The sequence below is a fragment of the Carya illinoinensis genome, chromosome 8, assembly GCF_018687715.1.
Source record: "Carya illinoinensis cultivar Pawnee chromosome 8, C.illinoinensisPawnee_v1, whole genome shotgun sequence".
Classification (NCBI taxonomy): Eukaryota; Viridiplantae; Streptophyta; class Magnoliopsida; order Fagales; family Juglandaceae; genus Carya; species Carya illinoinensis.
Window position 1 is genome coordinate 16,155,802 of NC_056759.1, and position 12,593 is coordinate 16,168,394.

Here is a 12,593-nt window from a genome sequence, read left to right on the forward strand (position 1 = left end):
TGCACATCCTCAATTTGTCGTTCGGCTTCTTCCCTGAGACCACCTTGGAGAGCCACTCCTAGTAATGGGCTTCCTTGATGAACCTTGCAGCCAAGAGGCATTCGAGTTCCTTTGTTACCACAGCGTAATTCTCCATTTTGAAGCTCCTTATTTCTAGCAGAGTTCATTGGCCTCTAGGCCAACATAGAGGCGGTGCTTGATGATTTCGACACCAATGCCAAACATATCTTCGTGACTCCAAGTGAACACATCCTTGTGCTCGATTAGGAGTCTCTTTAGTCAGCAAGTAATTTTGGTCCCCATTCTTTTTCCTATTCTTGTTGTTGCCTCGGGACAATCTGAATATAGGTTTATGAGCTTCGAGGGCTCATCAACTCCACCCTACTTCAAATTTTACCGGTCTAGTGCCTTAACCCCATGCTCGATAAGTTTTGTAGGTGGTGGTGGTAGCTTCTCTCCAATGCTTGATCTCATCATTGTCTTTGCTATGCATACATCCCTTCCTCCATCCTTAAGTTCTTGCATATAACACTCACGTGCCAACGCTTGCTCGCCATGGACTTCGTTGACGCTGTCTTTATTGGGAATTTCATTATTAAGTGGTAGGTGGAGGTGACGGCTTTCAAGCTATTCAAAGTTGATCATCCTATAATTGCATAGTAGAAGGAATGGGTCTTAACCACTACAAAGTCCACCATGGTGGTGACTGTGCACAGTTAAATTCCCATGGATATAGGTAGCACAATAACACCTACTAGCTTAACTATATTGCAAACTCGTGTATCTCCTTGTTTTGTAAATCCTTGTGGGACTTGCATATATACTTCTTCATCTAGCTCTCCATGAAAGAAACCATTATTCACATCAAGTTGATGTAAATGCTAGTTGCGAACAGTTGCCAAAGGTATGAGACATTGAATAGTGACAATCTTTGCAACAAGGGAGAATATATCAAAGTAACAAATACCTTCTTGTTGTGTAGCTTTGCAATGTTCTAACATCCCATTTGTATTAAATTTACATTTGTACTCCCACTTATTTCCAATTGATTTCTTACTCGATGGTAGATCAATTAGAGCCCAAATTTTATTTTTTTTAGGAGCATTTATTAAGCAACCATTTTTTCTTTCTAGTGTATGTATTTGATAGCTTGGTTAAAGGCTTTAGGTTCATAATGGGAAGAAATAGACAAGTAAAAGCATAGTGAGCAGTAGAAAATTTTGAATAAGATAGAGTACAAAAGATAAGATAATGTACTTGTAGTTTGTGAACCATCTACTATGGAATCAAATGGATTGGAGAAATCAATAGAGGTAATCTTGCAAGATATTTAGGTTGTCTTCTATTTTAAGAGACCTTTTTGAGTGGGAAGAGGAATATCATTAGATGTGATGGAAATAGAAAGAATATTATTTTCTTTTGTAATGGGAGAAGGAATGACTAGAAATGGATCTAAAATTGAAATATGTGGTAATGAGGATTGAAAAGGAAAAGAGTTCTCATGAAAAATAACATCTTGGAGTTGAAAACAAATTAGGTGGAAAAATAACATCTTGGAGTTGAAAACAGATTGGATAACGGGATATTCTTAGATATTTTTAAATTTTCTCATAATTTCCTTTCCAAACGTCACTCAAACACAAAATACTTTTCAATTTGAAATCTTTAACATTTTCATCTAATAATTACCTCATCCTAACACAAAATCCAATATAGCTTTTCAAATTTCTAAACAAAATACAAAAAATAATACAGCTTTTTTCAAATTTTAAAACAAAAATAATATTTAAACAATTTTTTAACTTTTTAATATTTTCATTCAAAATTTTCTCTCACCTTTTTCAAAACCCAATAAAATATCTTTATATAAACTATTTCACAACTATTAACAGAATTCTAAAATATTCAAAGTGTTCAAACGAGCCCTAAGTAATTTATAGCCTTTAATTATGGGAGGATAACTAAGGAAGACACAAGGTTCAACTCTTGCATCAAATTTAGAACGATGGGTAAAAAGTATACATGAATAATAGAGACATCCAAAAACCTCAAAATGATTATAAGAAGTTAGTTTTGGGATAACATTTAAAATGGGGATTTGTTAGACAACATAGGTGTAGGCAATTTATTGATAATGTAAACTAAGGTAAGAATACAATTAGACCAAAGAGGAAGAAGAAATTTGGATTGAAATTTGAGAGCTCTAGTGACATTTAGAATGTGTTGATGCTTAAATTCAACACCATTTTATAAGGTGTGTATACACATCTTTTATGGTATATAACACCTCTATTATTGTAGAATTTTATCATATTGAATTCATTGCCATTATCATATCTATAACTTTGATTTTGGAATCGAATTGTGTTCCTAGAAGCTGGAAAAAAGGATTGGATGTAATGTTTACCATGAAAAGAAAATAATAAAAACCTCGATAAGATGGGGTGGAAAATGGACCCCATATGTCATAATGAATGAGATCAAACAAAAACTAGATTTTACTATACTAGCTCGAAAAGAAATCCTCTTTTGTTTAGCAAGAGAACAAATAGTACAATGATTATTATTTGAGATTTTTATGACTTGAAAATATGGTGTAAAAGTTGCATCCTAAAAGGAGATTAGTCGCCAAGTCTACAATGCCACATGTATTGTTTTATTGAAAAAAGCAAAAGCACATGAAGAAACATAAATAAGTTTTGAACTTGTAGATGAAGTCTTGCAGCAAGTAATATAAGCCTTGAAAGAAATTAGCCACTCCAAACGTTCTACAGCTTGAAAAGTGCTGCACAAGACAGTATTGATGAAAGAAAACAAACAGTAAAGGGAATTTGAAGTTAGTTTGCTAAAAAAAATTGAGATTGAAGTTGAAAGAGGGAACACGCAATACATTCTTGAGAGTTAAAGATATAGAAAGGTCATCTGTCCATATATAACACATAGGTACAAAATGTCCATTTGGTGATTTCACAAAAGAATTGTCAATGGATAGAATTAAAGTGAACAAAGAAGGAGAACTGATCATATGATTAGTTATACCTAAGTCAGTTCTCCAAGATGTGATGAAATAGTTGGCCGACAGAGTCAAAGAGAACATAGAATGTTTAAAGAAATTTGATATACTTGAAAAACAAGGAACTAATTGATAAGTAGCATATTATGGTATAGAACTGCCTAAGTGATTGGCCATAGGTTGATTGGCCATGGGTTGGTTGGACTAAGACCGGATAAAGCAAGGATTTGCTGGCATTACTCTTGTGTTATAGGCAACATTGGAGTATTAACAGAATCAAAACCACTGGGAAAAGAAGCATTAGGAAGATTTATTGCTAATGAATTTGAAATATGGAAACCCATGGAGCTTGTAACACTTGTAAGTAGTATGGCCTTCTTTCCATAGTATGTGCAAATATACTTATATTTACCACGAGCCTAGCTAGAATTATTATTTTTGTGAAAATTTTTGTTATAACCATTTTTATTGAAAATCACAACAGGTTCTAGAATAATAGTCGTGAGCGTGATAAATCATTGGCATTTTTCTCAAAGAGCAAGAGAGAAGACGTTGTTTATGTTTAGCAAAGGAAAATGAATTCAGGATCCACAAAGTGTACCGAATGCTTTGATTTTTTTTTTTACTTAGTGATTAAGTAAGTATTTTTTTAGTGATGTTGTGAATTTTTTTATTTTTAAAAAAATATTTAAAAATATAAAAAAATGAATGAAAAAAAAAGGCCTATTCGGTGAGTATTCAGACTACATCTTTCAGTGGATTTAGCGCTACCCTTTAGCAAATGATCCAGCCACGAACACTAGCATGTCTCATTAAAACCTATAGAAACTACAATACATACAATGTTTGTTGACAATCAAGAACAATTTGCAATACTCCACAAGTGCATTTTCGGCATCGGATAAAAAGTCAGCACCTCATCTTAATAGCTCCTTGGACAATGGATTAATTATCCCAGATAGCATCATTGTGTTGCAACAAATCTAATAAACATATAGAGGATCATTCTTGACAGGTTGAGGCAAACTTCCATCGTTAAAGGCATATTTGTTTTTCACAATCAATGCCATAGTCATCAATCCAATTCAAGTGTGGAAATTCTCACCAATGAGTACTGGTTGTTAAATAATAAGAACACCAAGACTATCCGCTTGATGAAGAAAGCAAGGTTTTATAGGACCATCAATTATGTTCGTATTTGCCATACTCTGAGCAAAGCGGATCAAGGCTTTCTTTGATACCATTCTAAGACTAAGAAGATGATAAAGTTCATATTATTGAAAAATGGAAAAGTAAAGCTGCTTTTATATATATATATATATATATATATATATATACACACACACACACACATTTGAAGTGGTAACCGCTATTCTTCAAGTAATCTAACAAAATAACTAAAGAATCTTATAAAAGAGTTAACCGATGTGATTAATTTACAAGACTGATAATAAGGATATCTCTTCCCCTCTGTAGCTTCTCTTTCAATCTTTCTAAGAAAAAGGATACGTTTAGATGAGAATTTTTTATTTTAGATGAAAGTTAAAAATTGAATAAAATATTATTATTAATTTAAAATTTAAAAAAATTATGTAAAAATTTAAAAAAATTATAATAATAAGATGAGATAAAAAAAATTTATATCTCATTTTAGATGCCAAACCTACCTACCTCAGTCAAACTTGACCTGGACTCTTTTTGATGGCAGTCTGTCTCCCTCTTGTAACTCAAGTTCTTATACATGAGAAAGACAATTTATTCAATAATAGTACCCTTGGTGGTCGGCCCAATTGATAAGACCTTTAATTCTGACCCATTGATTTTGGGTTACTTCTTACCTTGTAAAATGAGTTATATTATTTGCAATTATGATATTTAATAGTAATGAAAAGTAATAATAGAATATTAAAAAGTGTAATAATAGAATATGTTCATGTGATTGAGTTTGGATGTTGAGAAATGTAATAATATATAATAATGGAATGTGCAGTTGAGTTTGGGTGTTGAGGTATGTCGTGAATAGTATTAAAAAAGTAGGTAAAAAATAATAATAAAATATTAAATAGTAGTAAAAAATATGTAAAAAGTAGGTAAAAGGTAATAATAAAGTAATAAATAGTAATGAAGTATGTTAAAAAGTGTTAAGGAATTCTCAACACCAAATACAATATAAAATTCATTATATTAATAAAAATATTAAAATGTCAATACTTGTTTATCTAAGCTACTGTGGTAGGCTTTTATATCAACAATATACAGTGTGTTAATAGATATAATTGCAGTAATGAGATTTATATAAAGTATTAATAATTCCTTCTAAAATTAGTCCATCAAAATCCATGATAAAATGTTCCTATAATCCAAATGCGTGCAAAATTGCATATGATTAGTGAAGCAAGGTCACTCTGGCTGTCCGGTACATATTTTGTCATGTTTGTCTACAATTAGCCTGTTTTGCTAATGCATCAAGTACGTGTGACTGATTTGGTTTCATCTTGTTTTAGATTATAAAATTTAAGATTAAATTGGTATAAATTGATTTTTTCGGTTTTAACAGTTCCGATCCGGTTTTTAGATTTTAATATACTTTATTATATATTATATAATATATATTATAGTATATAATAATATAGTGATAATATATTGTAGTATATTATAATATATATTATAGATTATAGTGATATATTATAATATATTATAATATATATTATAGATTATAGTGATATATTATAATATATAATATAGTAATATATTGTATTAATATAACTATTAATACAATAAGCTCTTGTCATATAAGATTTTAAAATTTAATATTATATTAATTAACAATTTATCATATAATACAAAACTATCTTATATATAATTATATATTATATATAAAAATTATATATAATATAAAAAATTAAAATATATATTTAAATCGGTCCGGTCCTATTTTAGAAAAAGAAAAATTAGAACTACCGGTTTTAAGAAAAATAAAACCGGTACTAAACCGAACCAAACTCGATATCGGACCAAATTCACTAGTTCAATTCGGTTTACCCGTTAACTTTTTTTTTTTTTTTCACCCCTAGTTACTAACATAAAATCTGAACTCAAATAAATGTTGTGATCTCCATGGACCATAGCTGGTGAACGGCATCACAGATATTTGGGAGCCCATTTTTTATTTTTTTTATAATAATGTTATATACAATTGTGGAGTTCATAAACAACGCACAATTCTCTTAAAAAATAGTTTGGTCTATAATTAAAAAATTATTATTTCTTTATATAAATCCCATATTTCATTGCTCATTTGTTTTTAATGATAATTTCTTTTCAGATAGCACTGCTCTAGCTCACATCAATCAACATTTTTCGCTTGAACGTTAAGAGAGAGTTGAACGCAAGCCTACTTGCTAGCGTAACTTGATTGCCTTGGGGAATTTCACTTCCCCTATTTTTTTTTTTTTTACTTTGACTTGAAGTCTGATTTGAATTTAGAAATGAAATAAAATAAAATGAGATGATATAATTTTAGATGAAAGATAAAAGTTAAATAAAATATTATTATTATTATTATTATTATTATTATTTTAAGATTTGAAAAAATTAAATTGAGATTGAAAAAAATTAAATTGTTTAATATAGGGGTGTACAAAAAACTAAAAAACTAGTTGTGACCGACACAAACCGACCGCCTGATGCTAGAACTTGTTGGAAACAGTAGAGAATTGATCGGCGGGCAGCAGCATTATAGCACAACTAACAGACATCGATTCGGTCGCAGTTTGAGACCAGCTCAAATTGTTGAACCGGCTGACCCCATATCCTATTATTATTATTATTATTTTAATTTATACCTATCTAAAATGATGTGCGTCATTTTATGCCTGAAGTTGTGTTTTAAACACAGCTAATCAATGCCATTTTGTATTAAATCAAACAGCGTCGTTTTATCTATGAGGTACCAAAAAAAAAAGTAGAATGACGGTATTGGATTTAAAACCAAAGGGCACCGTTTGATTATTACATCTTCTTCTTCCTTTGCTTCTTCTTCCCTGCGATTCACTTCAGTTCCTCTGTAACTCTCTCTCTCATATGTAACTCTCTCTCTCTACTCTCTCAGATGACCAGCACTGCTAGAAGAATCGAGAACCAACTGTGAACTGCCAATGTCGATACGGCCAGTTTTCCTCCTCCCCATGATCGGTTACAATCGGTTGCTCCTCCCTATTTCATCCCATCAGTTGACATTGATTTTATCCAAAAACCGTACCAAATGGGTCGGTTTTCACCCCTACACATTTCCAATCAATCTTTTATAATTTTGTGATTGTCTAATTGTTTGCATACGTAAATTTCAACACATTTTTAAATTTGTCTAAATTTTAACCTTTCGTAATTCTTGAACATAATTTATATTGAATTTTATGAAAATGATAAGCAGAATTGAAAATTATTTTAATGAAATATCCTTTTAAAAAAATTTATTTTACTATTTATATTAGCCAAATAGTAAGGTAAACTCAAAAAAGAAATTGTTTACTTAAAATCCCTTTTGTGAATTGTCAGTATTATTTTGTTAATATTGTTAAGAATATAATATAAATATTTAAATTTAGCTCTTTTTATCAGGTTAAACTTTTGAAATAAATGATAATTTCACGTAATATCAAAACATACCCAATTCTAATATCTCTCATAAAATCGCTTGTCTGTACTCCATCTTTTTGTTTGCAAGCATGATAGTAACAAAATGCTAAACTTTAGCTCATACCAGTCCACCAATTGACTGTATAAGTTGTTGGCATTTTGATATTAGAGCATAAGTTCTGAGTTTGAATCCGGACTTAAATTTTTTTTCATCAACCTAAACTTTTAAGATAGTGATAATTGCACAAATATAATATATTATAGGCTCATTTACAATTGTGGGTTTGTTTATAAAATTATCGAGGTAAGATGGTAAGGATTTTAGTATCAATTAGGAGCCTTGCACTTTGTTAAAAATGGTGTATAGATCATATGATTATATTTATTTGTGATTACAATTTTAGCACGCCAAATTAAAACACCATTCATCCTCTATTCAATGGTGGGGGTGCCAGTGTTGGCAACCCTGGCGGTTGAGCCTAGACAGTTGGAAGGTGGATGAAGGAAAGGAAAGAGAAGAAGAAAGAGGAAACCAGATCCCACCATGCCCAGCTTCATGCAGCTGTCTACGTTGCTGCAGTAGTGGCTTTTCCCATAGCAGCCATAACCTTCGAATGTTCTATATATGTTGGGTTCGTGTCTTGTTAGATCTAGGTCAACTGCATAAGCACTTTACCACTCTCTCATACTACAATTAAGATTTGCATAATTTTCAAAGCTCGTTCCTGTGGCATACTCGCGCATGCCCAACCCGCATTTCTTTCAGTTTTCTGACTCAAAACACTTTGAACAATTTAGAGAGAGACACAATATTAAACCCCATTATACTCTCTCTCTCAATTGTAAAAATCGTTTGAATAAAAAATTGTAATGAATCTCAATCCTTGTTTCACCATATGTTGACTCATCCGAGTGCCTCAAGCCAGCATGCTCCATCGTTTTGTCAAAATGATGGGCAGTACAATACTGTTGATTCAAACCGGTCACTTCCATTATCAACAAAAATATACAATAACGAAATACATGGAAAGCAAAATTCCAATGCCATTATTTAGTATTTACTTACAGTGTAAATACTAAAGATGAACCTATTGACAACAATGTATTTCTCTTTTGATCACAGAACATATACGAGGAGTAAGAGATCCAGCATACTTTCCTTTTTTCGCTAATCCGTAGCCCTGAAAATAGTTAAAATAGCCAGGAAGAGGTTGATGATATCCAAATACAAGCAGATTGCAGCCCAGATGTACTCATCATAGGAGAAGCGTTTGATCAAATTATCAGTGTCGTAAATTATGTAGCCACAGAATATGAGTGATGCCAAGCATCCATAGATCGTAACAGAAATCCTACCAAGCGGAAAAAAAATCTGCAGCCAGATATAAAAATCTCAGTCCACAGTAAGCACCAAATGCAACAAATACAAGTACGGCGTGCACTAGTGAAGGAGGGATGATATAAATATGCAGGGGAATGAATAGAGGATACTCAACATACCTGAATCATTGCGAATACCACAAGTACAAGCACAGCACCAAACAAAAAGGGACCAAGGAAGTTAAAATCGTGGCCTCGCTTTGCAGCCCAGAATGTGTACAGGGTGAGACTCATGACGACAACAGTGGTCAGAATGACAGATTCTAAAATGACCTTCCCTGTGCCTGGTTGGAAAATAATAAATCTCACAAGTTCGTACAAATAAGTACCATATAAAAGCTAAGCTACACACTATTCTTTCTGGATGAAAATTCACCATGGATGTTACCATTACAGGGACTCATATCTAACAATAGAGTGAGCCAAATATTTAGGCTAACAGAGCAACCAATCACCGTTTACTAATCTATCTGATGGGTTTCCATAATTTATAATCTATTACAAGAAAACTAGAACTTCTACATACATACTGAAAACCACAATTAAGCAAGCAAAACAACATTCAAAAACCAACTAAATATATGATAAGACCACGAAACCAAATCCCAAAAATGTAACTATCGATGGACAGGATCTGTAGATACAACTTGGGTAATTACCTACCACTGCGTCGATGGTTGGATCACGTGGAAGGGTTGGGGTTGTTACTGGGATGTGGTATTCGGACGTGCAGTGCTATGGGCAGCTATCATCCACTCAGTATTTTCAGTTGTGTGGTGCTCAAAAAGTCTTTCAATTACATGCGGTAGTTATGATGTTCATGTGTTGGTGGTTAAAAGGTGGTAGTTATCTTGTAAATAGCAGTGCAAGTGAAACTAGCAGTATTTGAGTTAGGGAGTAAATGTTTGGTCATATTTGGGAGTTCATATAGAAGTTTGATCAACTAGTCAATCGCATAGAAAGTTGGAAACAGAAGGCTTTGATTTGAACATTTATGGGAGGATTAAAGGAGGATATCCACTGTCTAGTGGCGTTTATGCTTAGTCCTAACATAGTGTTAGAGGCCATGTTGTTGGCAAGAATGCAGAAGATAAGCTCAATCAGCAGAAGAAGATGACTAGGAATGTACCCCGACAAGTTGTCTATCTCACAAAGCAAATTTAGCCTCTCCATCAACTTCAAATGTAATGAATGGTTTACCCACAGGCATATATGCAGAACTCCCCAAGTATATATTAAAGATGAGTGGAAAAATTTCCCCTCAAATTCAAGTTCTGGTAAAAACTTGAGGGAATCTCGTTCCAAGATGAGCAACAAGGCAAGGTGGAGCCTGTGGAAGAAACGATGTTGGAGAGAAAGACCATATGCCAACATTTTAAAAAAATTGATAATGTCGATCACAAGTGTCTTCCCAGTGGTGAGATAATTATAGCCCACGTAAACCAAATTCCAAACACCCATACACTCATGCGTAGGATAAGTATGGGCAGGATAGCAAACCTACCACTACGCCATGCAAGTTGGATAATAACTGCTCATTGTGCTGCACGTCACACGGAAATGTGTGAGGCATTTAACAATATCTAGGATGTAATATTGGGTCATACAGCACTATAAGCAATTATGATGCATTAGACATTTATCAGTTATGTGCGCAAGTCACATATTCGTGTGTTGGTAGTTAAGATATGGAAGTTATCTTGTAAATAGCTGTATACATGTAAATAGTAGTGTATGGTTAGTGGTCGAATGTATGGCTAATTGTATTGAGGTGTCTCCTACCAATGGAGAATTTATCATTCTTTGTCTATTATTATCTAATTTCCATTCCAAATTATTCTGTTTTCCATGAGGGACCGAACAAAAGACTCACTCAAATTACAACTGCCCTGTTTGCAAAATGGCTCTGCCTCCCTTTTAAAGCCATAGGATCTGCCACGTTACCACGACCAAAACAAGTGGGTTGCAGTTGCAGAACCCATTACTGCATTAATCTTCTATCAATTACTACTAGAAATCTGAATGGGAAAAAAACTAAACAATCAATGCCCATATCCGAAACAAAGTCGTTTACGATTCCCAAACAAAATACAGCAATATGTTAACATGGAGAATGGAATTCGAATGCTAGGATCACTTACCACTGGTGAATGCACAAGTCAATCCAACCGCAAAAGCAAGAGAAAGAGTGAAAATCCCAAGAAGAAGGTAGTTAAACGGGTGCTTCTGGTGGTAGAAGTACAAAGGCAACATCACTGCCACACCACACAACACAACCACGAACGATATCAAACAACTAAATTTAGAAAAAAAGCAGAACACGAACATAAGCACTTGCAAAAAAAAAGTGTAATAACATACCGAGGAACGGCATCAAGATGAGTAAGATGTAGAGAGAGAGGCCGGCCCCGGTGCTAACGAAGAAGTGCGCGATTGGATGGACGAAAACAACCACGGCGCCGACGGCAATAGTGGCAAGCAGTTGGATGGTGAGGATGGAGTAAACTTTGCGAATGAAAGCCCAGCGGAGTTCCGGGCTCTCCAGCATCAACGGGTAGAGAGGCCTGGCTCCGGCCTCCAAGTCGCTCTTCCGGTAAGGCTGGGTCCACATCTTCTTCTGCTCAGGAGCTATCACCAAAATGGATAGTTCTTCTCGGAAAAAATCGGGACTTTTCTTCTCAGTTTGGGTCCGAAGGTTTGAAAGCGGTGGAGAGGGGTAAAAGAAAGAACAAAAGAGCGCTTTTTGGTTGGAAAACGAGGGAGAAAGAGGTTTAAATAGCGGAGGTTGACACGCGGAACATAGCATAGATGCTTTCGGGAAGAGTCGAGGAAGAACCGCATACGTTCCAGAGGAGTCGAAGAACATAGCATAGCATGCTTTACCGATCGTGGAATGATCACAACTCGTCTTTTCAAATTATTATAAAAAGATAAAATAAAAATAAATAATATATTTTAAATTTAAATATTTTAATAATATTTTAAAATCAAAATAATAAAAAAACAAAAAATATTTTAATAATTTAACTCTTACCTCACCTAACTCATTATCTTCCTTGACCTAATCTCTTTACACACATAGATAACAATTTAGGGCTGTTTAACCGGGCCGGACGGCCCAGAATCATTGGATTTCGGTTTCGGTTTTCGGCCCAGGTCAAATCCAGGCCAGCATTCGGATTCAAAAAATCGATTTAAATCAATTCAAAAAACTAGTCCGGGTACCGGATTTTAAATCCAAATCCGGGTTTAAAACTCGGTACCCGGGTGTTATAAACTAAAGATGCAAAACCCTAGCCGCGCCCCACCCCCCATTTCAGATTTCCCCCCCTCTCTCTCAGTCTCTGCTCTGCCATGACCTCCTTCGCCTCCCTCCCCCAGTTTCCTCTCTCTCTCTCTCTCTCTCTCTCTCTTTCTCTCTCGCTCGCTCTTCCAGCTCTCGATCCCTTTGCTATAGTCGAGGAAACTGCCACTCAGCCACCATGGGGTGACTAGTTTACCTTCCTCTTAACTATTTTCTTGCCGAAATTTCTCGACAATCTTCACTAATTTTTTTTTCTTA

At 34.0% G+C, this 12,593-nt stretch overlaps 1 protein-coding gene across 2 annotated transcripts; it reads right to left on the reverse strand.

Annotated features, from left to right (window-relative positions):
* Positions 1-8,620: 8,620 nt before the first annotated feature.
* LOC122318286 (protein LIFEGUARD 2-like) lies at positions 8,621-11,924 on the reverse strand. Of its 2 annotated transcripts, none has more exons than XM_043135518.1 (4): positions 11,393-11,924; positions 11,173-11,286; positions 9,152-9,309; positions 8,621-9,023 (listed from the first exon to the last, which is right to left on the reverse strand). In XM_043135518.1, the coding sequence occupies exons 1-4, from the start codon at positions 11,895-11,897 to the stop codon at positions 8,820-8,822; spliced, it is 981 nt and encodes a 326-aa protein (XP_042991452.1). In that variant the 5' UTR covers positions 11,898-11,924; the 3' UTR covers positions 8,621-8,819. The 2 variants fall into 2 exon arrangements, with proteins under 2 accessions (XP_042991452.1, XP_042991451.1); XM_043135517.1 differs by having other exon boundaries at positions 9,152-9,315.
* Positions 11,925-12,593: the final 669 nt, after the last annotated feature.

Excerpts from the sequence above, each read along its gene's own strand:
- LOC122318286 (XM_043135517.1), bottom strand. The coding sequence starts at position 11,897 with ATGTTCTTCGACTCCTCTGGAACGTATGCGGTTCTTCCTCGACTCTTC. Across the intron at positions 11,287-11,392 it reads CATCTTGATGCCGTTCCTCG|TGATGTTGCCTTTGTACTTC; the intron begins GTATGTTATTAC and ends GTGGTGTGGCAG. Across the intron at positions 9,024-9,151 it reads TGGTATTCGCAATGATTCAG|ATTTTTTTTCCGCTTGGTAG; the intron begins GTATGTTGAGTA and ends ATCTGGCTGCAG.